Below are 27315 nucleotides of genomic sequence, written 5' to 3'. Positions count from 1 at the left end.
CCCGTTTCTGTTATAATCTCTGTCTCTTATCTCTTCCTTGCCTTCCTTTCCCATTCTCCTCCCCCAAAGGATAGGAAATCTTCAAAGAAAAAGATGTGTCACTGTAAGTATACAGCCCAAGAAATGGGCCAGATAAATTATTAAAACACATAAAAAGACAGTGAGTTATGGGGTGGGAAGCCCTCAGAGGCTGAATGGCCACCCCAGGTGGACAGCATGCTGGTGGCCCCTGGAGACCCCCTTCTCAGAACGCTGGACAGGCTAACATTTTGCTACAAGGCCCACCCCTTGGGTTCTCACCCCAGATCCGGGTAGGGGTGTCATGATTCCAATAGCAGTGAAGTCCCACACGCCTGCTGGGCTGGGAGGCACCAGGGTGAAGGTGGAGGGGGGCTTTGTGTCTGGGCTGGACATTTGGGATTTACTCCCCGCAAGACTCAAACTGCTAACTGCAGTTTTAGTTCTTGCTTTTATCTCTTTTTGAACTGTAAAAAGAATTCCCAAGGGGAAGAGGGGTTACTTTTTTCTCATGGAAGAAGAAAGCCAGGACCGGTTTAAGAAAGTAACCAACTTTCTAAGCACTGTGAGAAAGGATGCTCCAAGTTTTGCTTTGATTTAAAGGCACCCTGGTACCAGTAGGGAGGGGTGAGAAAGGCAAACAGGAACTCCAGACGAATTCCATTGCCTTTTGAGGGGTCTGAAAGAGGGTGCCCACTCCAACACAGATGCTCAAACCCCTGCCTCCCTCCTACACCTGACCCCTGCAGTTCTGCCCCACTTTTTCATGTTCCTACAGCTCAGGGGTTCTTACTTCAGCATTACCCACATTTGATGCTGGATCATTTGTTCTGGTGGGGTGGGGGGGCTGCCTTATGCATTGTGGGATGTGTAGCAGCAACCCTGGCCTCTACCCACTAGATGCCTCCAGGCATTACCAAGTATCCCCCAGAGGGCAAAACTATTTGCTGCCAGGTCCTTATGGGATGGAAAGAAAGAAAAATGGCCTGTTACCCCTGGTGTAACTTACCACACTGTTTACTCATTCATTGAGTTTATTGTTTCTTGTCTATCTTCCCCCTAGGTGAGTGGGAGTTCGATGAGAGTGGCAGTTGTCTATTTTGTTCACTGATGTATCTTAAGTGCCTAAAACAATGGTTGTCACATAGCTGGCCCTTCATATTTGTTTCCAGATGGGAGACTCTCTTTCTATTGGTGGGACATTAGTTTTGCACTGTGTTGGGACAACCTGATGCAGTGAAAACAAGCCTGGGCAATGAAATCAACAAATTGGAGTTCAGTTCCTAATTGGGTCATGGATGAACTGTGTGACCTCGGGCAAGTGAGTTCACCTCTCTGAGTTGAATAGGTTCCCTCCTTTCTAGAACAAGTATGAGTCTGCATCAGAGAGTGGTCGTGAGGGCTACACATGATGGAGGACGAGGACTGGCACATCAGAAGTAGTGAATGAAGAATTGTAACATAAAAATGACAACAGTAATATATTTTTGTGGTTTCAGCACTCTTCAAATGAAACCACCCAGCCAACAGGGTTTTAATGTAGCTGCTTATAACATTAGCCTTCGTTTCCACCAAAAAGGGTGTGTAAAAAAGGAAGCTTGGAAGATGAAAGTAAGACCCTTGGATGAAGAGATTTATGACTCTGGGGGGCTGTGAATTCCTAATGTCCTTTTGAGACATGTAGATCTTCCGGAGCGATGCTGCCCAATGCAGTAGCCACTAGCCAAGTGCAAATGATCACTTGCAATATGGCTAGTCTTTGAGATGTGTTTTAAGTGTAAAATATACACTGAATTTTAAAGACTTAGCACAATACAAAGAAGGTAAAATATCTCATTATATCTTCAAATTATACTATTTTGGATATACGGTGTTCCCTTGGTATCTTTGGGGACTGGTTCCAGGATCCTAGAGGATACCCAAATCCCCAGATGTCAAGTCCCTTATATAAAATGTCCTGTAGTATTTGCATATAACCTACACACATCCTTCTGAATACTTTAAATCATCTCCAGATTCCTTGTAATTCCTAATACAATGTAAATGTTATGTAAATAGTTGTTATACTGCATTAAAAAGTTTTTTATTCTTTATTTTTGTTGTATTATTCTTTTTGCATATTTTCAGTCCACAGATGGTTGACGCCACAGATGTGGAACCTGTGAATAGGGATGGCTGACTGTATTGAGTTAAGCGAAGTATATTATTAATATTTCATCTATTTCTTTTTACTTCTAAAAGATGCGGCAACGAGAAAATTTAAAATTACAAATGTGGCCCACATTATATTTCTATTGGGCAGTGCTGCTCTAGAGAGTCGGCAAAAAGGGCAGAATGGAGCCTCCATTATACAGATCACAAAACTGAGCACAGGGAATTCACTCCAAAGGTCGGGGCTGGTCTCACTCTGAGCTCCGAGTTTTCTTTTCCCACGCCCGAGCTGCCTGGTACCAGGACGAGCGTAACATGGACCCACAGTGTCCCCAGAAGGGGGCAGGCGTTCTGAGAGCCACAAAGGTGGGGTGGAATCCCTTGATGTCGACCGCCACCCTCCCCCCCACCCCGCGCGACCTCCCCGCAGAGACCTCCCCAGACAAAACAAACAAACCCTTGGGTCTGGCGAACTGCAGCGGGGAGCGGAAACCAAGGAAGATCAAAGACCCAGCGGTTACCCCCTTCCGGGCCGCGCAGTTTGGCAGCGCGCCCCGACCCGGGCGGGCACCCACGGGCCCCCGGACGAGGAGATCCGAGAGATTGGCTGATAACGGGGCGCTTTGGACATTTGTCGCTGCCTGGAGAGGGCTGGGCCCACACTGGCCCGGGGTGCGCTGGGGGCTCCTCCTGGACTCCCCAAATAAGAAACTAGAGGAGTGCGGTGGTGGGGGGTGGGGCACGGGGCGGGTATACTGAACACTTTCTGCAGAAGGTAGGTCGTGGGAAGACTGGGAAAAGGCAGCGCTGCTGAAGCGTGGACCTGAGCAGCTAAGGTCTCCGCTCCCGTCCTCAGTTTCCCCACCTGTAAATTGGAGCCGCCGAGTCCCGCCCTGCCCGTTTAGAGGGAATCTGGAGCGGAGGGAAGTGACAGTACAGTTAGCGATGGCCGGGGTGTTCTGTCCCAATACGCCTCCTGGACAAGCCGCCCCGCGGGGTGCTCAGCCCCGGCGCCCGGCCCCCGGCCCCAGACCGCGGCGGGGAGCACGGCCTGTGTCCGGCCCCTCCCGTCAGCGCCCCGCCCCCTTCCCCGCCCATTCCCCGCCTCCGGCCCCGCCCCCTCCGCAACCAGCCTCGCCTTTGATGCGCCGCACCGGCCAATGGGCGTGCTGGGAGGCGCGGGCCGCGGCTGCGGGCTGGGGGCTCGGCGCTCCCGGGCGTCAGTCGGGCCGCGGCGACGGCGGCAGGAGCGCGTCCCGGCGCCGCCTCGGGCTCCGCTCGGCTCGGGGGCTGCTCCGGGAGGAGGAGAGCCAGGGGAGGCGCCAGGCCTGCGGGCCGGGCGCATGGCTTAGGGACGCTCCCGGCCGCCGCAGCCCCAGCATGGGGAAACTTCACTCCAAGCCGGGTCAGTGCCCCCGCCCGCGCGCTCGCCCCGGGCCCCGCCGCCCTCGCCGCCGCGGTCGCTAACTCTCTCCCTTCCTTTCTTTCCTTCTCCCGCCGCCGCTGCCGCCGCCGCCGCCGCCGCCTCGCGACGTGCCTGCAGCCGCCGTGTGCAAGCGCAGGGAGAGCCCGGAAGGTAGGGGCGCGCGGGGCGCAGACCTCGGGGATGGACGCGGGGGACACCGCGGCCGCGGCAGAACGGCCCAGCCCGCCAGGTCTTATGACCAGGGCCACCCCCAAGCCCCAGTTCCGGCCACCGGCCCCCTAAGCCCGCTCACAGAGCAGCCTTCGCGCCTCCTCTTCTGTCCCTCCTGCCCGCTCCCCGCGGTCCTGCGCTCCCACCGCTGACCCTCAACCCCTCCCCCTCCCGCGTCCCTGCCCTCGGCTCTCACAGCACCCTCTCTTCAGACCCCCAAGCGCCTCCCCGCAAGACCCTGCCCCCTCTTCCTGCCCCCCGGCGCCTTCTCTCGATATCCTGGCTCCTGCACCTACTGCGGCCCCTCTCCTGACCCCCAGCCCTCTCCTCCGCAGTCCTGGCCGCCAGCACTCCCTGGTCTGATCTCCAAACCCGTCCTCCTGGGGTACTGCTCACCCCTCTTGCTCCCTTCTGGCTCCTCGCTCCTAGGGCTTCGCTGAACCCCCCTTTACTTACCCGCGTCCCTCTCTTGGCTCCTGCCCCAGCCCGCGAACCCCCTCCTGGCCCCCGTGCCGTGGCCCTTCGCCTCCCACCGCGCCTCCTTCTTCCCTCCGCGGGGTTAACTTTTGGCACCTGGAGCCAGACTCAGGGGCTTCATGTCGTCCCCGCCCCAGGTGACAGCTTCGCCGTGAGCGCTGCCTGGGCTCGGAAGGGCATCGAGGAGTGGATCGGGAGACAGCGCTGCCCGGGCGGTGTCTCGGGACCCCGACAGCTGCGGTTGGCGGGCACCATAGGCCGAAGCACCCGGGTATGATTCCCCACCCTGCCCCACCTCCTGGCCTCCTTTCAGCCTCAGAGATGGGTCCCCAAACCCATGCACCCCAACTTTGAGCACTTTCCTGCACAGCTCCTGGGTCTAAAAATCTCTTCTCAGCTGCCCCCTGCCCCACCAACGCAACCCTCTGCCCGCATGCCTTGGAGAACCTCGAAGTGCCCAGCTGGAGGCAGAGGGCTGCCTGGGGGAAACGTCCTAGGTGGGGAGGTGGTGAAGGTCCAGTTGATGGGGAATCGTGTCTGTACCAGAGGGATTTGGGAGCCTGCTCTGACTTCTACCTTGTTTCTGCCACCAGCATTCAAAGGTGGAGGTGGAGGAGGAGCTAGAGAGAAGGGGGTATTAGAGGTGTCTGGGTGGAGGGCAGAGCTGTGCTGGCCCCAAGATCTGAATATGTTCTGATTGTCTGTGGCATTCATCAGTGCCACCTGTACAGGAACCCCAGTAGAGCAGGCGGCCCTCTGGGTGGCAGATCTAGGGGGACTGAGACCTGGAAGACCCCTTACTTGGCATATGAGATAGAGGGCCTCATTCCACTGTAGCCTGGGCACAGCCTTGTGCCTTCACCCCGTGTGTCCCCGAGGCTGGAGTTCCTGGAGGAGCACTAAGTGTGATGGGAATGAGTGAGTCCAGCCCCAGCTCCTGGCCTGGGACTTGGCGTTCACAGATGTCCTGTGAGCTCCGGAACTCTGCACGGGGCTTTCAGGCGGTCTGCGTGGAACTCGCGCAAGCCTAGGATCAAAGGATGAATCAACTTTTTGATGTGACATTTAATTTTTTTTTTTTTTTTTTTTTTTTAACTTAGAGGGGGAATAGACTGAGTCTCAGGTCTGGTTAGTTCTTTGGTCTTATCCATGGGCTGGGGAGAGGCCAGTGGAGACTTCAGATGTGTGTGTATTTGGGTGGTGGGACCTGGCAGCTCGCTTGCAGTGCTGGTGTCAGGAGGTGGACCTGTGGATAAAGTCAGTTCCTGTGTGTGGATTAAATAACCTCTGGGCCTGGGAGAAGCTCCCCTGTCCTGCTCCACCGCCACTGCTTAGCTGGGGGCTTCTCTGTCTTCCGTTGGCCAGGTCGGACTTGGAGCTGCTGTCCCCTAGTAAAGGTCAAATCTTGGTGGGCGGGGGGCACTGCAGTTGGGGCCCTTTAAAAACAGAACTACAAACCTCCCCTTCTTCCCCTGCCCTTTCTAGTTTTTGATCTACTTATTTATTTAAAGGCCAACGAAAATGGTCTAATTTAGCTGTATGAACAAATGCATTTGCAGCTCCAGACAGAGGCCAACTGAGTGGATTTCCATTAATCAAGTTTTGGGTTTTCTCAGCCTGTTTATTTTTACAAAGTATTCCTGCAGAATGACATTTATTTGCAGTCCCTCCTTTTTCTTTTTCTTTTTTTCTTTTCTTTTTTTTTTTTCTAAACTGCCAGGCAGCTTGCTCCATGCTAGAGGGAAAACTTGAAATACAGCGAGGGCTTACTTCAATTGACTTTTATCTTCAAAGCCATAACAAATGTTACCCGCATGTTTTTGGTGGGTCTCCTTGGCATCCAGTCTGGGAGGATGGGAGGGAGGAGGAAAGAGGGAGAGGAAAACAAAAGTCTGTCGTTTTTAATTAAATAGTAGTGTTCCCAGCGAGAGGAATGCAGGCCAGTAAAAGTTGCCATTGGGGGAAGTGAGGGAGGGTGGGGAGGGGGCCCCAGCTTAAGTCTGTGGCTTTGGTGAAGTCACGGAATTCTGTTGCCTGGTTTCTTCCCTCAGCAGAGGACAGCATGGGATGGTGCCTGTCCCCCTCCCTCCCTCGCCCCCTCTCTCAGAGAAACGCTGAGAGGTCATTAATGTTTGTTCAAAGTACTTTTGAAGATGTGAGGCGCAGAGCCGTTGGCGTGACATGTGTCAGGTGGTTGGAGGGTGGGCCCCAGCCATCAAAGATGTTAAGCAGGGGGCTGGCCTCTGTCTCCTTGGGGGTTGTTCTTGCTGCTGGGGACCCAGACGCCTGGGTTTTCACCAACCTTGGCCCCAGATGGCCCAGCCAGTGTGTCTGCAGAGGTAGGGATAAGGAGTCAGAACTTCACGGGGAGCCCAGGATGTGGAACAGCACTCCAGGCATCCTCCAGGTGATTTCAGGTGGTACCTGGGGGAACATTTTAAATCTTAATAATTATCTATTTTTTTTTTTTACCAGAAAAAAAATAGCTAGGACATCAAACCCATGATTTTGCAGATATTATTGCTTAGGATGAAGCTAAGTTAAAAAAGAGTCTAATGTGAAGTGAATTCAGAGAAAAATATTAAGTACAAGTGGTCAAAATTGTGAATGTGGGAACGGAATGCCCAAAGTTTGGGAAGCACTGAGATATTGAACAGGACAGCAGTGGGCAACCCTCAGGCTAGTTCATTTCCCTGATTCCCTCTGGTGCCGAAGGGATAGCTGGTAGGTTCTTCCATGATATCATCAGGATGTAGGAGGGCGTGGGCTCCAAAGTCTGCTGGTTTCCAAGGGCTGGCAGAGGTCCTCCCACCAATCTCAGGCCTGTTTTGGGGCTAGTCTGCCTCTAGTCCTTTACGTGGCCTGTCAACTAAGTGGCTGGAGACACAGTGGCTCATCCAACTAGTATTATTGTTATTGCAATGATAACTAGTATTTATTAAGTGCCTATATGTATCAAGCACTTTGCTTACATTGTCTTAATCCTCCCCATAACCTTGTAGTGTTGACAGCCCGCTGGTGTGGACTGTGTGTTTTTCCCTTTCTGGAGCACTTTCTAGGAGAAGCCATTTGTAGAGAAGCCCTGTGCCAGGGCATCCGCCTGGAGGGTGCTACATACAAAACTCCCAGAGAGGGGGTGTTTCGAGATGAGCCAGTCATGGGGCAGGCAGAAGCAGGAGTGGCGCCTGTTTGCCCTCTTCCTTTCTGATGGTGTCTGAGGGGCTTGGGAAATGTCCCAGATGAGTCCAAGTTGCATGCAAGGTCCTGAGATATGAAAGGGTGACCATACTGGCGTTAAACTAAGCCTGCCCTCTTAAATACAGAAATAAATGAGGTCAGGCTCTGTCCTAGTTATTTGTCACCTGTGCAAACCATTTTACCGTTGTATACCTTAATTAGCTCATCTGCAAAATGGGTGTAGTAATATTTTCATCCCTGGCGGGTTGTGATGGGATTATAACTGTTGAACCTGGGAAGGAAGGGAACCTACTGGGAGATTCACTGAAGACATTTGTAGGGTTGGAGATGGGGGCCTACAAACAGGGAGTGATAGGGCTGGGGTAAGAGCGCCAGAGGCTCTCTGCCTCCCCTACTCTCATGGCAGGCTCACTTGGAGGGATGCAGGCCAAGGGTTGGGCTTTTGCCCTTTCCATGGGGACATGAGCAAGTCCAAGGGAATATGGATTCATAGGAGAAAAGGAATGAGAAATGGGAGGCACACGAGTACTGTGGAAGAGGAGCAATAAACTGATCAGCACACACGCCAAAGAACACTGTGTTAAACAGAATTAGAAAGCAAAATAAGCATCATAAACTCAGAGAAACGGAGGATGCTGGAAACATGAAGCAGCAACAGGCAGTTAGAGAAGAAAACCAATTGGAAACACTGGGTGTGGAAAATAGAATGGACAAGTGAAAAAGCTTAATAGATTGATCAAATAGTGCAATGGACTCAGGTATCAGGTGGGAAACACTTGGTGAAGACCTGTGTGCCTCAGTATACGCTCACAGGCCGATTGTGAATATGTACAACCAGATGTAAAACAATCTCCTCCCCACGGCCCTGGTTGGCCCTTTTGTTCTTTTACAGCAGAGCTGCCTGAAAAAATAGGCTGAGAGCCGTGGTGCAGGCAAGCCCGCCTCTGGATCAAAGGCGGCTGCCAGGCAGTTTGGTAATTTGACTGGGGGCACCTAGTGCATTTTGATATTTGGAGAAGATGAGGAGGGTGCAGGCTCACTTGGAGCCCATGGGGACGTGTGGGGTTGGGTGATGAGATTGGAGGCTGGCCCAGCTGTTGCCCGAGTGCCAGATTCCAAGGGAATTACCCTTGAATGATACCAGTTGGCACAATTAAAAGGCCCCATGTCTTTGCCATATGGAAAGTGTTAGGCTTCTTTACGTGGTTTCAAAGCTATGTGCTGGGAGGTGGGCTTGACATTTGAGGTAGAGCATAAATTAAATATTTGGTGTTTCAGGATTAAAAGATAATTTGCTTTAAGGCTGGAGAAGGACTCAGGGTGGAGGTGTTTGTGTCTTGTTCACTGGCATTTTCGAGTTCTCCAGGGAGGGTCCCCTCTGCTCACAGGTACCAGGGCCAGCTGCCTGGCCCAGCCTGGGCACTGTCTTTCCTCCTGGGGGATGGGAAGCAGAGGCTGGGAGAGCTTGGGCTGGGCAGAGTGCCAGGGAGTGGGGGGACCTTCTGGTTTTCCATAGGTACCTCAGGATGGGTGGGTGACGGCCATGGGTGTCATCTTCTTAGCGCTTTAATGGGTCTTTGTGATGTGGTCTCCGGTAGAGGCTTCGAGGAGTGTCTTGTCCTCACTTTGAGACTTTTCTTCTTGGGGAAGGAGGCTAGATGCCCCTGAGCCAGACTGTACATGCCTTCTGTTCTCTAGAGCCCAAGAGCACCCTCTTCATTCACATTTTTATAGGAAACCTGGGGGAAATCAAGTCCAGGAGGCACCTGCTGTGGGTCCTGCAAGGTCCTAGAACTCAGGGGACGTTTCCTCTGCTCGCGCAGTGGGGATGTTGGAAGGTGGGGATGGATGGATCGATAGACAGTGTTGTTGTTTGTACCAGGAAGCTCAGGTACACTCTGGGATCAAACTGTCCCTGCGAGGGCATGAAACATCAAGGCTGAACTGTCAGCAGCAAAAAAATGAAGAAAGAAATGAAGATAGATTAGGTCACCCTCCCTGTCTCCTTTTTCCCCAGCTCCTCTTCCCTGGTCAGCTTCTTTCCTTTAATTCCTGCTTCCAAATTCCGTCTTTTCCCAGGTCCTCCTGTCTGGAGTGGAAGGGTGGAACCAGGCCTTTTCTTTTAGGCACTCAGCTTAATGAATTAATATAAGTTATTATCAATAATTCTTTGTTTATTATTATTATTTTTTAGAGACATAGTTTCAATCTGCCACCCAGGCTGGGGTGCAGTGGCATCATAGCTCACTGTGGCCTCACAGTGATCCTCCTGCCTCAGCCTCCTGAGTAGCTGGGACTACAGGTGCACGCCACTGTGTCCAGCTAATTTATTTTTATTTTTTGTAGAGATCGGGTCTTGCTTTGTTGCCCAGGCTGGATTGAACTCCTGGCCTCAAACCATCCTCCCACATCAGCCTCCCACAGTGCTAGGATTACACATGTGAGCCACCACACTTGGCCTTGTTATTAATTATGAATTAATAAGTCCCTAACTGGGCCAGGCTCTGGAGATACAGTGGAGAGTAAGAGAGAGGTGGTTCCTGCCCTCCTGTGGCATCCAGTCTGATGAAGGAGGCAAAGCAGCAGTGAGCACCCAGGCCCACTCCTAGGACCACACAGAGGCACTCTGGGAGGGAGGGGGCAGGATGGGCCGCTGAGGCTGAGGAAAGAGGAGGAAGGAGTTGGAGGTGGGGGGAAGAACTGACCGAGGCCCCAGGCTCAAGCTGTCCTTTAAGATGGTGTGGGGGGTTGCCGGGAGGCTTCTGTGTGGAATCAAGCAGGTAATCAAGAAGGGAACGTGGCCTCCAAGTGGCTCTGCAGCCTGTGGGAACTGGAAGTCGTTCCTGGCACTGTCTGTGGAAAGCCTCGCGCGTTGGTGGCTCTTGGCACATCTGAGTTACCTGTCTGTCCCTCTGGACAGGTAACGTCGGGTGGAGCAGGGCGGGCAGTCAGCGTGCTGCCCCTATGTCATGGACAGGTCCTTGGGGGCGCAACCTGGCCTACTGGGGTTGGTGGCCCTGCTGTTGTGTTGGGGGAGGAGGTCAGCTGCAGGGCTGGAAGCTCAGCTGTCAGGGCTACAGGGGACCTGTGGGATGGGATTGCTGCTCAAGAAGGAGGCTCTTCAGGGGCCAAGGAACAAGAGGGAGTGACCAGCGAACCCCAGAGACAGCTAATCATGTCCAGAGCTGCAGCGCACCTGTGCCTATGGAAAGAGGGTCCCCCATGTGGGCTGAGCAGGGCTGTCCGAGACAGGATGTGCAGCCCCCCTGGTACTGGTGAGCCAGGTGCCCTGTAATCCTCCTAGCTCGGGGGTCCTGCAGCCTCACCCCATGGCTGTGAATCGCAAGATGCTTGGATTTAGACGCTTTTGGACTTTCCACATCACTTGTTGGATTCCAAACCAGGCACTTCTGGCTGCCTCCCTGCCTTCCCTCTCTCTTGCCCACTCACACGTGTTCTTTTTGCCGCTCTTGTCTCTCACAGACGTTCTTTCTCTTCCTCACCCTCCCCACGTCCCTTCCCCCCCCACTCCCACCCCCGAGGAAGGAAAAAATTCAGTCTCTCACAAACAAAATATCTGCCATTCCATCGGAGGGAGAACTGAGGCAGGAGCCCAGAATATCCTGGAAGGAATGCCAGCGAGAGTTGAAGGCCTCAGTTGTTTAATCTGGAAGGAGGACTTTGATGTCACCCTGCTCCGTTTATCCTGGGAAGCTTCCCGCTGCTTCATGGCTTCGACTCTCCGCGTGAAGGATGGCTGAGCTCCTCCAGGGGCTGGAGGCAAGCCTGAGCAGCTCCGAAGGGCAGCCTGGTGATGCTGCGCTCCTGCCAAGCCCAGGTGGGGTGGAGAACCTTCTCTAAACAAGCACTTCCAGAGACATAAGTAATTCTTTGATAGCTTCCTGGGAAGGCAGAAGGGAGCTGTTTAGCCGTGTGGGCACCAGTCATGGGGCTCTGGGAGGAAAGCCTCAGGTCTCCGCACTGAAGTCATCCCCAGCCTCAGAGCGGTGGCGGCTTGGCCCACCGGGGTGGGTCCTGGATGTGTTTGTTTAGAGGGCTCTGAGGCATGGGTCTGAGCTTCGCTTTCCTACTTGTTAAGTCACATGGGCTATGGCGTGTGTGTGTGGCCTTGTGTGTGGCTGACGCCTTTCAGAGGACGCCAGCGTACTGAGAGGGCTTCACATTGGTGTGGCCTCAGCCAAAGGCTCCCTGCCTGGGCTTCAGATTCTCCAGCTGAGAAGTAGAATAAAATCATAATAATTTAGCACTCTATCTATTGAGTGCATTCATTCATGCATCTGCAGTAGGGTTTTTTTTTTTTTTTTAAATTTAGAGACAGGGACTCACTATGTTGCCCAGGCTGGTCTTAAACTCCTGGCCTCAAATGATCCTCTTGCCTTGGCCTCTCAAAGTGCTGGGATTGCAGGCATGAACCATTGTGCCCAGCCTTATATATATATTTTTTAACTTTTATTTTAGGTTCAGGGTACATGTACAGGTTTGTTATATAGGTAAATTGTGTGTCATGGGAGTTTCACGTGCAGGTTATTTCATCTCCCAGGTAATAAGCACAGTACCCAACAGGTAGTTTTAGATCTTCAGCCTCCTCCCACCCTGCACCCTCCAGTAGGCCCTCATGTCTCTTGCAGTGGGCATTGAGTACCTGCTTTAGGCCAGGGACACCTGTGCTTGGTACCTAGAGTGAAGGCCTTGATTTCATGGAACTTACCATCTCATAGGAAAACAGAAATATTTTCATAAACAAGTTGTGCAATTTAAGTTGTGATATGTGCCTCCAAAAAGTACTGGATGTTTTGAGAACACGTACCAGGGATCAGAACTCATCCGGGGTGTTATTCATTCCACAAATATTTGACTGCTTTATCTATCCCACGTGCTGTACTTAGGGTGTTGTGGAAATTGTGAGGACTAGGACATAGTTCCTGCCTCTGTGAAAGTGGAACTAAGCTCTCCCCATGGCCTTTCATCGATTTTTCTTCTCTTATTGCATTGGTTAGAATCTCATTGCATTGGTTAGAATCTCATTCTCTGTTTAATAACTACCAAGTATGATACTTTTTGTTTAAGAAAGCTTCCTTCAACTCCTGGCTTTCTGAGCTTTGTAAAATCAGGAATAATTATTGAATTTTGTCACATGCTGTTGGGATGCAGATGGAATGGATCATTCTTTGCTAATGTGGTGTGTGATTTGTATGCTTGATTTACATTGCTGGATTTCCTAGTGCAACCTTCTTGGCCCTCCGAAATTCTTTGTCATGATAGATTATTCTTTTAAACGTGACTGCATTTGATAGGCTAATATTTTACTTTGGATCTTTGCATGAAGTACTCAGTGCAAGTTAACTGTTAAAGTTATAAAACCATAAGGGAAGCACAGGGCTGTGGAGGTTGGGGAGGGTTTTTTGAAGGAGGTGGGCATGTGAGTAGGGATTTGAAGAATGGTAAGACTGAGATATCAGGGGTTAGAAACTTAAGGACCTACAGGGGCCAGAGAGGTCATATCAATGAATGCCACAGGCTCAGTGGGAGACATCTGAGAGGGGTGGGAACCAGGGTGCCCCCTGGGGAACACACACCCTGCCGCAAGGAGGCAGTGCCACTCAACCCCAGCCAATCACTGCCATGTGGGAATATGGCCCTGGTGTTGCCACATGGGCTGATCATTAAGAAAATCCAGCTGTCTGGATTTTTATGTGAAACTTTTCCAATTTAAAAAATTATCGTTAACCAATTAAAATTTTTAGAAAACACTTTCTTTGGGTGACTCAGACGACTGGATTTGGCCTGTAGTACCCTGGCTTGTGTTTGCTGATTTAGACCTTTAAGATTCTGATGGTGGTGGTGGTAGAGAAGCAGTATGTTAGCGATAAAAGGACACACAAGTGAGTATCATATGCACTAAACATTGTGCCTAATACTTTCCATTCATTCTCTTGTAGAATCCTCACAACTGCCTTAGGTATTATTCCGCTATTGCATAGATGAGGATGCAGGCCCAGCAAGTTAGAGTCACTAGCCTAGCCAGGGAGAGCTGGATGCAGGCTGCATCCAAGGCAGAGTGCAGGCCAAGCAAAGGCTCATTGCCAGGAAGCTGTGCACAGTATATTTCAGTCTGGTGAGAGAGCAATGTGGGAGGCACAGGAAGGGTAAGTAAAGATGTGGGCTGGGATGGGAGGCCGAGGTTGGTGGATCACCTGAGGTCAGGAGTTCGAGACCAGCCTGGCCAACATGACAAAACCCCGTCTCTACTAAAAATACAAAAAAAAAAAAAAAAAAGTAAAAGAAAAAGAAAAAAAAATAGCCGGGCATGGTGGCGGGCGCCTGTAATCCCAGCTACTTGGGAGGCTGAGGCAGGAGAATTCCTTGAACCCGGGAGATGGAGGTTGCAGTGAGCCAAGATCGTGCCATTGCACTCCAGCCTTGGTGACAAGAGTGAAACTCTGTCTCAAACAAACAAACAAACAAACAACAAAACAAAGATGTGGGCTTGGAGACTTTATGCTGAAGACCAGCATGTGCCCATAGAAGGTGCCAGAGGTGTGCTTAGAACTTGCAGAATCAGACTTCCTGGGTCTGAGTCCCAGCTGCACTTCTCCCCAGCTCAGTGGCCTTGGGCCAAGTGATGGCTTATCTCTGATTCTCAGTTTTCACATCTGTGGAATGGGTAGAGTAATGGTTCCTACCTCGTTGGGTTGTTTTAAGGGTAGAAATGGGTTCATTTCAGCAAGTTAAAGAATAAAGGAGATGTCACCCCTTCTTTCACAGCTTGCCAGTGTTGTTTGCTAGTGATCACCTGGATGTGTGCTAAGTGTGGTACCAGTGTGCTAAGTGCAGTGAAGGAAAAGGATGGGGAAGGAGAATAAGGGAGGATTCTACTTTGGATTAGGGAGCGATGCGTAAGTCGTTAAGACCCAAAGAATAAGTAGGAAATAGCTAGGTGGGGAAAGGTTTATTCAAAGTATTCCAGGCAGAAGGCACGGGATGTGCAAAGGGCAGGAGGCATGCAGGGTTGGTGCACAGAGAAAGTCTTCAGCCTCCTTCTCAGTGTCTGACTTGGAACCACATTCCAGTCTTTGAGGTGTTAGGGCAGAACTATGTGGTGCAGCAGCAGGGAGTGGGCAGTGCCTGCTGGGCTGGGTGGTACCACTGTATGTTGCATCCCGTCATGAGGCCTTGTCTCCTTGCCGCAAGTCTTCCATGAAGTGTTACTGGTGTCTGTGGACTCTAGCTTTCTGGTCAGGTTGGAAGAGGTAGGGAGGAGAACCTCTCAGTCACAAGAAATAGTGTCACCCTGGAGTGGATTGGCTGGCCTGCTGGGCTGCCCAAGCCTTCTGGCCTTGAGCATAGAGCTGGGGCCCTGGGGAGGGGAGAGGCAGAGCATAAAAGGACCCTGTTAGCAGGATGGGGCTGTCTTCCCTCAGGCCACAGCCTCCCTAATAGGCTCAGGCCGGAGGATGTTTTTCTAACTTCAGAAGGCTGCGTGGGCTGGTGGGCCCCTCACTCAGAGGCCTCGGCTTGCGGTGGCTCCACTGAGTGGGTTTGGGGGTGCTGGTGTGTGGTGTCATGCCCATTCCATGCCTGGTTTCCAGAGGGAGCCTTGTTCCAGGACAGTTTTTGACCCTGACTTTGTTGTTTTGCCCTTCTTTCCCCCTTCAAAGGCAAAAAGATGATTGAAGAGAACTACTATAATCCAGGAACAAAGTTGCCTTTTCAGCGGGCACTGGGGACTTTCTCTGCTTGCTCCCTGCCCTGGAAAGTCCAAAGGCACCCACTGCCTCAGCTGGTCCTGGGCACGTGCCTGCTTTCTCAGTGGCTTCAGGCTCAGTGTGCCCGTGAGCTGCCCACTGTGTGCATAGCCCCGTGCTGAGTCTGGGAGCAGCAGCCCGAGGTGGTAACAGCGTAGCTGCTGCTTGCTGTGTGTCTGCTGTGTGCCAGGCTCTGGGCCAAGCACTGTTCATAGTGCTGGGTTCTCAGAGCACTGTTATGAGGCCGCTGTTATTATTATGCCCATCTTACCCGTAGGGAAACTGAGGCTTTAAAGAAGTCAACCATCTTGCCCAAGGTCACTTGACTTGGAAGTGGAATCTTGCTTCAGCAAGATTCAAATTCAGATCACTCTGTGTGATTTTAGAGCCATCTTAAATCAGTTTAGGTGAGTTTTTTTGTTTTTTCAACTGTGTGTCTCAGCCCCATTCATAGTTCATGACATCAATTTAGTGACCAAAATGAAATAGAATAAAAATATGAGAAAACATTATATATAGTAAGGGTAAATATTGTTTTGTATAATTTTTTGTTCTAGTTAAAAAAAATGTATACACACACTTCCCACACACCTATACCCAAACCCATACATATATATCTATATCTATCTATCTGTCTATCTACAGCAGAGGCACATTGTAAAATATAATTCTTACTATAGGTCATAATCAGAGTATTAGAAAAACGCTGGTGTGGGTCACTGGTGCAGGCCCTGAGCCTGAATGCCTGGTTTTGAGCCCTGGCTCTACTTCTCACTAGCAGTGTGACCTAGGGCAACTTTCCTGACCTCTCTGTGCTTTCCGAGCTATTTGGTTTGTTGACTTTTGGGCCTGGGTCAGTGCTCCCAGGGATGCTGTGGGTGCTTGCTGCTGGCTCACTCCCTTTGCTTAGGGAATGAAGAGGATGAGCAGTCCCATGGAGGGGCCCCATGGCTTCTCCCCTGAGAAGCCAACAGCAGCAGCTTCATCCCAAGAGAAAGACAGACATGGCTGAGTTGTCAGGGGTTGGACACAATGCTATGCTGGGAACCCTGAGCCTGGGGGTGCCTCCAGCTTAGCTATGAGGTATCTATTATGACCTCTCCTGCCTTCTGCTTCCTCCTCTCAAAAATGCATTAAAGGAAAGGAGAAGGCTTTGTTTCTACTGCTGTAAAAAAAAAAAAAAGTCCAAAAATTAGTGATGTGATCACTTTATGACTTGCTTAAGAGTATGCACTTTGGACTGAGCCTGGGAGGGTCAACTTGTCTGTGGCTCCATGTGGCACAGTTAGGGTGGCTCTAACAGCAAGGGTCTGACTGCAGCAGCTCCAAATGAGTGACATGTCTGGGGCTTCAGTTCTCTTCTAGTTGGCCTCACCTCATGGGTAGCTTGGGCTTCCTCACAGTATGGCAGTCTCAGGGTAATCAGATTTGCATGGTGGCTGTCTTTCCCAAGAGTATAGAAACAAAAACTGCCAGGACTTTGTAAGGTTTAGGTCTGGAATTAGCAACAACACATTCTCTTCATTAAAGCAAGTCACAGGTCCAGCCCAGATTTAGGGGAAGGAACTACACAGGAGCATAAATACTGGGAAGTGGGATTCACTGGGGGCCATCCACACAGTCTACCAGAGAATAGGTGGTCTCTTGCAGAGAGAGTGGAGTTATAGAAAAGGACTGAGACGTGTCCCTTGGGTTTAGGATCCTGGCGGTCACAGTTGGGTCTGGCAGGAACTGTCTTGGTGAAGTGACAGCAGAGGTGAGACTTGGGTGGCTCACGAAGGGACTAAGAGATATGTGCAGGGGAGTAGAAGCACATACTTACAAGAACATTCATGGCTGCATTTGGAAGAATGAAAAGTTTTTGACAACTCAAACATCCATCACTAGGGTACAAGGTAACAGTGGTGTGGACTTCTCATTGAGCTCTCTGCAACTGGTCAAAGCCCAGCGAGTAAGGGCCTCTCTTGCTGACAGGAAAGAGACCCTGAAATGCTGCTGAATGAGCAAAGCAAGTGCAAAACATTCATAGGCCGTGGTCCTGTTTCTTACAGTGTGAAAAAGTCTATTCAGGCCTGTGTCACTATGTATCTGCAGGTGCATAGAGAAAGATCTGGAAGAGTACACTGTCAAGGACTATTTCCCTGAGGAGTGGAGAATTTCGCTTTTCATTTTGTACATTTTTAGGTTGTTTGACTTAAAAAAATGAGCATGTGCTACTTTTTGTATTTTTCAAAAAGGTGGTGTATTTTAAAAGTGAATGACAGACGAGGAAACAACATGTGTAGGCAACTGTATGGAGAAGCTTTATCAGAAGGAGTGGAGAGAGAAGACAACAGCCAGAGGGTGTGGGGTTGGGGAGGACTCGGTGCGGCCGAGGACCACCTACGTCTGAACCTCTTGGGTGCTGTTCAAAATGTAGAGTCCTTGGGGTTTCCTAAGCCTGAGTCAGAACCTTTCTGTACTGGGCAACAGCTGGGCCAACTGGACCCTGAAGGAAAGGTGACAGGATGGTGCAGGAGGTGGAGAGGGATGAGGAGGAGGGCACTCCCCATTTGTAGCATAGCGGGACCTAATGAGCCACCCTACAGAGAAGCCAGCGCAGGCCCTCACTCATGACAAGCTCTCGCTCCATGGTTCTCTCTCCTCTTGCCACATCCCCATAACTGTGGCTGCTGAAACTTGCAAGCGGATTTAGAGCTTCCCTGGCAGTCATTGATACCTACCTCTCTTGAAAGGGCTGCTAGGTCCCCCCTGTAGAATGGGAAGAAGAAGGGGCTGTGGAAGCAACCTCTAGACTGTGCTGACCAGTAGAACTTTCTGATGATGGAAATGTTCTGTGTCTGCATTGTCCCCTCTGGGAACCTGTGGCTTAGAATGTGACCGCTGGGACTCAGAGACTGCCTTTTAAGGTATATTTTATTTGAGTGAATTTAAATGTGAACTTAAATAGCCCCATGAGGCTAGTGGCTACCGCATTGGACAGCACAGCCCTGGACTCATGGAGAAGATCCTGTGTGTCAGGCTAAACTCCATCCTCAGTGGGCACAGCCCTGGACCCATGGAGAAGACCCTGTGTGTCAGGCTAAACTCCATCCTCAATGGGCACAGCCCTGGATGCATGGAGAAGACCCTGTGTGTCAGGCTAAACTCCATCCTCAATGGGCACAGCCCTGGATGCATGGAGAAGAACCTGTGTGTAAGGCTAAACTCCATCCTCGGTGGGCAGGGAGGCATCAAAGGAGTGCAAAGGAGTGATTCACAGCAGGTGGTTGTGGAAAGAAAGCTCTCCCCAACAGGAAGCACTGGTTAACCCTCTTTGGGGCCTGTCCAGAGCCTGCTCCTTGTAACATAGCTTTGTTCAGGCTTGGTTAGCCCTGGCTGGCCGCAGCCATGGCCATGGTGGGGAATGATCATGGTCTTCCTTCTAGATGGTTGGATCAGAGCACCTTCTTGTGATGTCACAAATCGGGGCCTTTCTAGCCTTCTTAACCTTGGAGGTTCTGCTCAGCAGCTGCTACTGGGGTCTAGTCCTCTTGGCTCTGGGTCTGGGGCATTGGAAGGTAAACTCCCTGCTGAGTTGGAGGCAGCAGCATTGAGTGGGTGGCTGTTTTCCAGCCAGGATTTACCCAGGGCTTTATGGCTTGCAAAGCCTTCCTCACAGGGCTTTGTCAGGCATTTAATATTCACAGAAACGTGGCCAGGATCAAAATTATTATTATGGGGAAACTGAGGCCAGACTGTAAAGTCCACAGGTCAGGTTCTTTGTGGCTCACTCTTGTATCCCTGGGCCTTTTGCACTGATTGGCACATGGCAGATCCTCAAGAACATTTTCCAGGTGGATGAGGCTCAGAGGGGCCATGCAGCTTGGCCAGAGGGCACACAGCTGCAGAGGAGCAGGGATTCTGTTCTGTTCTGTCCAAGTCCCCACCTCTTTTATGGAGCCAGGCTGTTCTGTGCCTTTGAAGAGAGCCTCTGCCCTTCAGAAAGGGTCCTCACCTTTTTCCTTTCTGTAAATTAAGTCGTACGCATGGTTAAAAAAAAAGAGAAAAGAAAATCCAAAATAGTACTAAAGGTATGCAGTACACAGGAAGCCTCCTCCCACCTCCACCTCCCAGCTTCCCCATTTGGAGGTATCTGCTGTAGTGGGCTCCTCAAGATACTTCTAGTCATGCTCTGTTTGTGCATGCTTATCCCTTCACAGACAGCAGAAGCTGTCTTCGCCAACAAGACCAGGAAGCATTGGTATTTGTAGGTTAATTGAAAAATTCATTTAAGGTGGAGAACCATAAAAAAGTGATATAGAGGCCGGGTGCAGTGGCTCATGCCTGTAATCCCAGCACTTTGGGAGGCCAAGGTGGGCGGATCACAAGGTCAAGAGATCGAGACCATCCTGGCTAACATGGTGAAACCCCGTCTCTACTAAAAATACAAAAAATTACCTAGGTGTGGTGGCGAGCGCCTGTAGTCCCAGCTACTCAGGAGGCCGAGGCAGGAGAATGGTGTGAACCCGGGAGGCGGAGCTTGCAGTGAGCTGAGATTGCAGCACTGCACTCTAGTCTGGGCAACAGAGTGAGACTCCTCTCAAAAAAAAAAAAAAAAAAAAAGTGATATATAGGCCAGGTGCAGTGGCTCATGCTTGTAATTACAGCACTTTGGGAGGCCAGAGTGGGAGGATTGCTTGAGCCCAGGAGTTTGAGACCAGCCTGGGCAATGTAGCGAGACCCCATCTCTTGAAACAACAACAGTAACAACAAAAAACTAGCCAGGTTTGTGATGTGTGCCTGTAGTCCCAGCTACTTAGGAGGCTGAGGCAGGAGGATGGCTTGGGCCCAGGAGTTCGAGGCTGCAGTGAGCCATGTTCACACCACTGCACTTCAGCCTGAGTGACAGAGCGAGACCATGTCTCTCAACAACAACTACAATGAAAAGTGATACAGACTTATAAATATTTTCTTTTGACTTAAGATTCATGTATACATCTGTCTCCGCACCTTGCTTTCTTAATACATAACTTTTTAAACTTATCTTGGAAATCATTTCATATCAGAATGTATAATCTTATTGTTCTTCATGGCTATCAAGCCTTCTGTTATAAGGATAGACCATCATTGCATTGATTTCTTACTGCTGGGCATTTAGATCATTTGTGGGCTTCTGCCTGTGGTCGGCTTTAGAGCAACAGTGTGCATTTCTGCTTCCACCCCTCCCCCTGTGCCCCCGACGCACACTGCACATCCTGATACAATCACCAGGTGTGGCTCTGCTATTTTTCTGGCAAAGCTGGAGTTTTTCCCTCTGGCTGGTGTCTACAAAATCGAGGAGGAAAACAGCTTCAGGGGGAGCTTGTGGGTTAAGTAGGTGCGACCTTTCTCTGTGGATCCGTTGGGACCTTTTGGATTTCAAGCCCGTGTCAACTGTTTCATACAGTCAAGTTCTTGGCTTGTGTAACCAGGGAGTGGACTTCAGTTACAGCTGGATCCTCCAGCCCAAACTGTGTCCCAGGACAGCAATCTGTGTCTTCATCTCTGCTTTGTTTTAGATTGGCTTCATCCTTAGGCACACCCTTCCCAGGTAATGGCAACTTGGCTCCCAGTAGTCCAGACTTCCAGCTTCAGTTGTTAGAGAAGAAAGTTCCAGCAAAAACCCAGGCAGAGCTCCCATTGTTTTGACTTGAGTCGCATCCCAGAACCCATCCCTGTGCCTCTGACAGTCCTGGGTCACATGCCTGTCCTGGAGTGGAGGCTGGGATCACCCCCTTCCCTGCATCCCTTGAACCTCTCTAATGAGAAACTGACTTGAGAGGAGAAGGCGGTAGAAAGCACACTGTGTGGGTGGAGCCAACAGCTGTGGACAGCCTCGTCCTTGGAATCAGAATCACTGAACAAGGCTCTGGTCAGCAGCTGGCAAGGCTGGGTAAGGACAGGGCAGCTAGGTGGCTGACCATTGATCCACCCATTGCCATTGGATCTTGGAAGAGCCTAGGTGGTTTGCCACCTCCTCCATGCAGCCCACCTGGGTTACAGCCTTCCTTTCAAGCTTCTGACCTCTCTATGATGATCATAGGTTGATGATTTTTAAACCTCAAGGAGTGAGTAACAAGACCCTTTTGGGAATCTACCAAATCTCTTGTGTCTCTCTCCTTAGATAAATGCTCTTACATCTGTCATTCCAATTTCAGGGCACCCATGGCCCCAGGTTAGGAACTCCCGTTTTAGTTTTTATGGTCTTTTATTATTTTTTTTTTAAGACTTAATTGCATTACTTCACTCCTTTTTCCCTATGTGATCTCCCAGTTTGAGGGGTGCATAGAGCTTAGGACCAGGCTTCAGACTTGGGTTTATAGTGAACTGTGTTGACGCTGGGCCTTAGTTTTCTCACCTATAAAAAGAGGAACAGAATGCCCACCTTTGGAGTTGTTTCAAAGATTAAATGATGAAGTAATGCATATGGCCATTGAAGTGTTAGCATGCAGTGAGCACCCAGCAGACGTACTCAGTAGCCTTTTAAGGCCTCTGGATCTGCTGCTGTGTTCTGGAAGATTCCCAGTAAACCCATCTCCATTTCTTTGGGGCTGAAAATAGCACCTGGAAGGGGCGTGATTGCCGTTTGTCGGAAGAAGATGTTGAGAGGGGACATCACATTTGATTGCTCAGGAGTTCCCCTGAGACGATTGCTCTCCATTTATAGATGGGAAAACCCAGCTCTAGGGAGGTTTTAGGGGCTTCTCTACGTGTCTTGAAGTTAGTTTGGTTTAGCTGTGAGTGCCTTTTACACTCTGATCTCGGGACACCCGTCACTTACTTTATAAGCTGTACCTCCTCCTTGGCCAAGGACAGGCCACAGGTGACAGCTCCCTTGTGTGTTATGGCCCTTTGGCAGAGTCCCCGATCTCAAATGAGTTCTTTCCGGCCCCAAATCCCAGCCATGGCTCCGCTACCTGCCTGGCTGGACACCAGGTCTGGGGTGGTGGGTATTGTTCCGGTAGAAATATGAACTGGTGGTTTGCTTTGAGTATATTAAGACACAGAGTCCCTGTGGTTAACAGCAAATTAATCACAGTGTTAAGGAGGGCCTGTCTCGGGTAGACATGACTTCATGAGCTTGTCATAAAGCTGGCCTCTGCCATATTTCACTCCCCAAGATTTTTGACTTTCAGAAAAGGAACCGCAGATAGAGTTACCAAGTTTTACAGAAATATTTTTACTGGGCAGAAGATTGCTTTATGGCGAGAGCCAGTTATTTCAGGAGACAAGCAAAGAGCCCTTTATTCTCACGTTCTGTGGGAGGAAAATATGATGCCAGAAAGCCCGCTTCTTGGATGGGCCCCTTGAGAGGGTGGGCTGCATTTTTGGAGTTGGGAGTGGGTGACATGAGTTGGCTTGCGGAGGCCTGGGGGGCCCCTGAGCACCTGCCTACCTTTTCTTAACCATCTCTGGGGATTTGGGGCTTATTTTGCAAGCACACGGAAGCCTAAGGGTGTTGAACAGGGAAGAGAGGTGGTTAGCACTGGGCTTGAAACCAGGACCGCATATCAGAGAGGGGAAGAAACTGAGAGTGGTAGGCCAGCCTATGGGGGGCCCCAGCTGGAGACACAGGAAGTCCAGGTTAGAGCTGGTGCTGCCATTTCCCGGCCATGTGATTCTGTCATTTCTTGTTGTAAACTGGGGATAACAGCAGGACCTGCCTCGTGGGCTTTCAGGAGGATTAAGTGAGAGCACCTGTGTCAAGCGCTTCCTCATTTATTCAGTCCGTAATGTCTATGGTGATCATTGGCAGCGAGAGAGAGGGGTCTTCCTTCATCCACATTCCTGAATCTACTCATCCCACAGCTTCCTTTGCTTGTGCCTTTGAGTGCAATGGGGCCGGCGCACTGGGAGGTTTGAAATCTGGGCCTCCTTAGCAGGTTGGAGATTTATGGGCCTCATTCTTTGAGCTCCAGTCAGCACCCCTGTACATAGAAGGGACTGTTCTCTCTTGGAAATTAAGGGGAAACAGATTGGCTTGAAATTCTGCCCCCGGAGGATGGGTCTGACCTTTGTGTATTAGGACTGGGTGCTTCTCTCCCTCAACATGGAAGAAGGATGCATGCTAGAAGTTTTGTCTGTGTCTGGAGCGCCGTGTGCCTGATAAGGAGATGGCCTCCTTGCTCCTGTCTTGCTTCTGACCATAATCCCTTTAAGTTGGGCGGTCAGAGAAGGTTGATTTATCTCCTTCTCTTCCCTGCCTTCCTTTCATTATTTAGAATGTGAGGGAGAGTTTATCTGGTTCTCTGGGAGATCTATCGTCTCAGCTTTGGAACAGCATCCAGGTTTACAGAATGGAGTCTGGTGCCCAGCGCCTTCTGATAAATATTTTGGGAAGTCAGATTCCGCTGACATTATGGTCTATGGGTTGGGCAGTGGATGCTTTCCCATGACTGGGTGATTGAACTTGGACTCTCCTCATACCATGCCCTGTGCACCAGCTTCATGCTACAGCATTTTAGTGCCCAGAATTCTGGCCTCTTTTCCTGCTTCCAAGGTTCTGCTTGTGCAGTTTTGTCCATCAGAAATGCACTTATTTCTTCTGTGTTCCCTGCAAATACATACACGCCTGCTTTATCCTTGGCTCTCTGCTTCCTTCTTCCCTTTCATGCTGCCTCCAAGTTCACTCACACCCTCCCTGAAGCCCTCCCTGAAGCTGCCCTCCTTGTTCTTAAAAGCTTCCACATGGCTTTGCTAACATCTCCTTTGTTCTGCCCTGGGTTGGCCAAGTCAAATAGGTAGACCCTGGGCAAGATCCATGGTCTGTCAAGCCTCAATTTCCTTACCAATAAAATGGGATGATAATAATAGAACCCATATCTCAGGATGAGTATGAAGATTAAGAGAATGGGTGAGAAGCCCCAGAGCCTGGTGTGCGGTAGGGTTGGTAATTATTTCACTCCTCAACTCCCACTTAGATTGTAGGCTGCTTGAGGGCAGAGGCCAGTTCTTACTCCTTGTTGTATCTTGTGAGCTTTTTAGTATGGTGTCTTGTCTGTAGGAGGTCCAAGAACTTATTAAGTGGAACCCTCTGGTTAGGAGTGATGGGGTTCCTTGGATGGAGGAAGTCCTGCATAGGTGGATTTTCAGGAGTTTTGGGGAAGATGCGGCACATTGCTTTAGCAGAGTGGTTGGAGCTGGGGGGCACTGCCTACCATGGCAGCCTCTATCCTAATGCAGCCACTGAGTGCTTGAAATAGGGCGGGTCTGGATTGGGAGTGCTCAGGGGATTTCAAAATCTTAACGTAGAAAAGGAAAAAGGATGTCAACTTTTTTATTAATAATTTTAAAAATCACATATAACAATAATATTTTGAAATGTCGGTATTTTGGATATATTGGCTTAAATAACATTGTTAAAATTAATGTCACCTGTTTCTTTGTTTCTTAATGTGTTTATTAGAACATTTAAAATTACATGTGTGGCTTGTATTCTGTTCCTGTCACACAGCACTGGCCTTGAGTCCATGGGGATGATGTTGACCCCATGGAGGCAGAAATTGGTTCTTGGGGGGCAAAGGAGTCTTAGTCTTTTTAAGTATAAAACACAGATATACATCCAGTATATAAACAGATCCACAGAATACCTGTGGTATTAAAATGTTATGGTCTACACAGGCTCTGTATGAAGAGGGAAGATAATGGGAACTGAGATACACTGTACTGGCCCCAGAGATAGTCAGGCCCGATTCAGATGCTGGCCCTGCCACTTACTAGCTGTGTGACCTTTGGGCGAGTGCCTTAACCTCTCTGTGCCTCTGTTTCTTCATCCATAAAGTGAGAGTGAAAATGGTGCTTAGCCCATGAAGCTGTTGTGTAGATCAGATGAGAATGCCTGTGAAACACTTAGCTCCATAGCTAGCCACAGAAAGCAGGTGATACATAGGACAGTTATTATTCACGCGCTATGTGACAAGCTCGGCCAGCCTTTGGAGGCAGAACGGAGTAGGACTTCCACTCCCAGGATCTATGGAGTGACCATGTCTATTAGCCTTGGTTTTTCCATCTGGGAAATGTGTTGCCGGGAGTGCTGTAACATCTGTGCAGCACCTTGTGCTGAGGGTGGAATGTGGCTGGCAGGTATTGGAGTTATGCAGCCCCCACCCCAGCCATAGCAGCCCTGCGCCAGGCACAGGGAGGCTTCCGCACTGAGGGCTGGCTGGTGGTAGCCTTCACTGGGCTCATGGCAGACCCTCCTGGGTGTGCGACTGTCCCGCTGTCAGGGCCAGGCTGTGCTGGACATCTCCTCCCTGGGGCTGCCTTCGAAGGGAGAGCTGAGAGGAAAGTGGAGGGGAAGGAGGGGCTGCCCATGGCCTGCTCAACACAGACAGTTGGATTAAAGGTCCCTTTCAAGGCCTTGGAAATTGTCAGTGACATGGGCTCTGGCCTAGGGGGCTGCAGGTGGCAGCCCTCCAATAACAAACCCAAATTCTGTCTTTGGAGATCACCATTTGAGAGACACAGAGGCCAGGTCTCTGCCTCCTGTGGGGAGACGTGATCCGGAGAGGGGCAGGTCAGCAATGCAGCCAGGATGAGGACCAGCAGCCGGCCACACAGCCTGGTGGAACCAGGGTTTGTGCACATGGAGGCTTTGGGGGTTGGTAGGGACCTTGGGAGTTTCAAGTGCTCCGAAGACCTGGGTGCCCTCCACTCACTGCCGCTCACACACCCAAACAGCCTGTCGGAAGCAGCCTTCCCCACCAACTCTTGGGACCCATCTGCGCTCCCAACCTCCCAGTCCCAGTAAAGGGCTCTCCGTTCATCTGTTGCTCAGAGTGGCATCCTGGGGGGTCATTCCTAACTCCTCCCCTTCCTTCCCTGCAGAACTGCCAGATGGACACCTTTCGTCGTCAATCTATGACTCTGTGAATCTCAGATTTGCCCACTGCTCACCATGGTCCCCATCCTCTTCTAAGCCATCATCCTGTTGCTCCTGGAGGACTCCAACAGCCTCTGAATTTCTTCTCCCTGCTTCAGCCGGGCTGACTTTGCAGAACCCAATGGGATCCACTCCCTCTCCTACTTGAATCTCTACTGCGGCTTCCCACAGTCCTTAGAGGAACATCTAAATTCCTTCCTATGGTCCATAAGGCTGAGCACAACCTGCCCCTTTCCTGCTTCTCATCCCCGGCCACCCTTCCCCTCACTCTGTCCCAGCCGCCCTGCTCCCTTTTGGAACACACCCATCACATGCCCACCTCGGGGCCTTTGCACGCTCTGTTCCTGCAGCTGAAGATGCTTCCCAGTACTCTCCCTTGTTCTCCCCAGCTCACCCTCCAGGATGGAGCTCTCACATGTGCCTCGGAGCAGCTTTCACTGTGGTTCCCTCTCCTAACATCCTGTTCCTTCTGCCTCCTTGGAATGCTCACCACTGTTGGTCATTTGTGACTTATTCATGTGGCAGTTGAGTAACTGCTCACCTCCCACAGGAACAGCAAGGAGTTGTGGATATTGTTATTAACCTGTGGTGGCATGGGGCAGGGTATTGTCACCCTTCTGGTGGCAGGGGGCAGGATATTGTCATTAACTCCTGGGGCTCCATGGTCTTGCACAGGGCCTGACACATATAGGCATCTGTTAATTCTTAGAGAATGAAATTGTTTTGCTGTGTGCTTTGGACAAGTTCTTTCAATCTCTGAGCTTCAGCTATCCTGTCTAAACTAGAGGGTGGGGTTAGTTGCTTCCATCTTGGATTTTTTTGGGGAATGAACCCTGTGTGTTACGTGGGCCTGGCTTGATGGCTGGGGGTGGTGGAGTTGTCTGCTCTGCCCTGTCTTTTGTGCTCTAACTCAGGGGAGTGGCAGATTGGTGGGGAGGGGTTCAGGGGATCTGCTGTGGGACTCTGGGAATCAGAGAAATCCTCTCTGCACCAGTTTGCCCATCTCCAAAAATGAGTGCTCACCACCCCTATGGTTCATCTTCTTACCCAGCTTAGGTGCAGCACAGTGTCTGGGCTTGAGCTTGTCCCTGAGTCCGACAGAGACAGATCCAAAGCCAGTTTCTTTCAAGCCCAGGAGATGTGGAGGTTAGAAAGAGTGCTGACCA

General features: G+C 50.6%; 1 protein-coding gene across 1 annotated transcript in view; it reads left to right on the top strand.

The window, feature by feature from the left end:
* The first annotated feature begins 3331 nt into the window (after positions 1-3331).
* NKD1 (NKD inhibitor of WNT signaling pathway 1) overlaps positions 3332-27315 on the top strand; it is an 87147-nt gene continuing 63163 nt past the window's right edge. The window contains exons 1-3 of the mRNA XM_003263039.4: positions 3332-3574; positions 3713-3745; positions 4420-4553. Of these exons, the coding sequence (XP_003263087.1) occupies positions 3550-3574; positions 3713-3745; positions 4420-4553 (192 nt within the window). The 5' untranslated portion in view covers positions 3332-3549. The remainder of the gene's footprint in view (positions 3575-3712; positions 3746-4419; positions 4554-27315) is intronic.

This window comes from Nomascus leucogenys, chromosome 2 (assembly GCF_006542625.1).
Source record: "Nomascus leucogenys isolate Asia chromosome 2, Asia_NLE_v1, whole genome shotgun sequence".
Classification (NCBI taxonomy): Eukaryota; Metazoa; Chordata; class Mammalia; order Primates; family Hylobatidae; genus Nomascus; species Nomascus leucogenys.
This window is presented reverse-complemented; position numbering and strand designations above follow the sequence as displayed.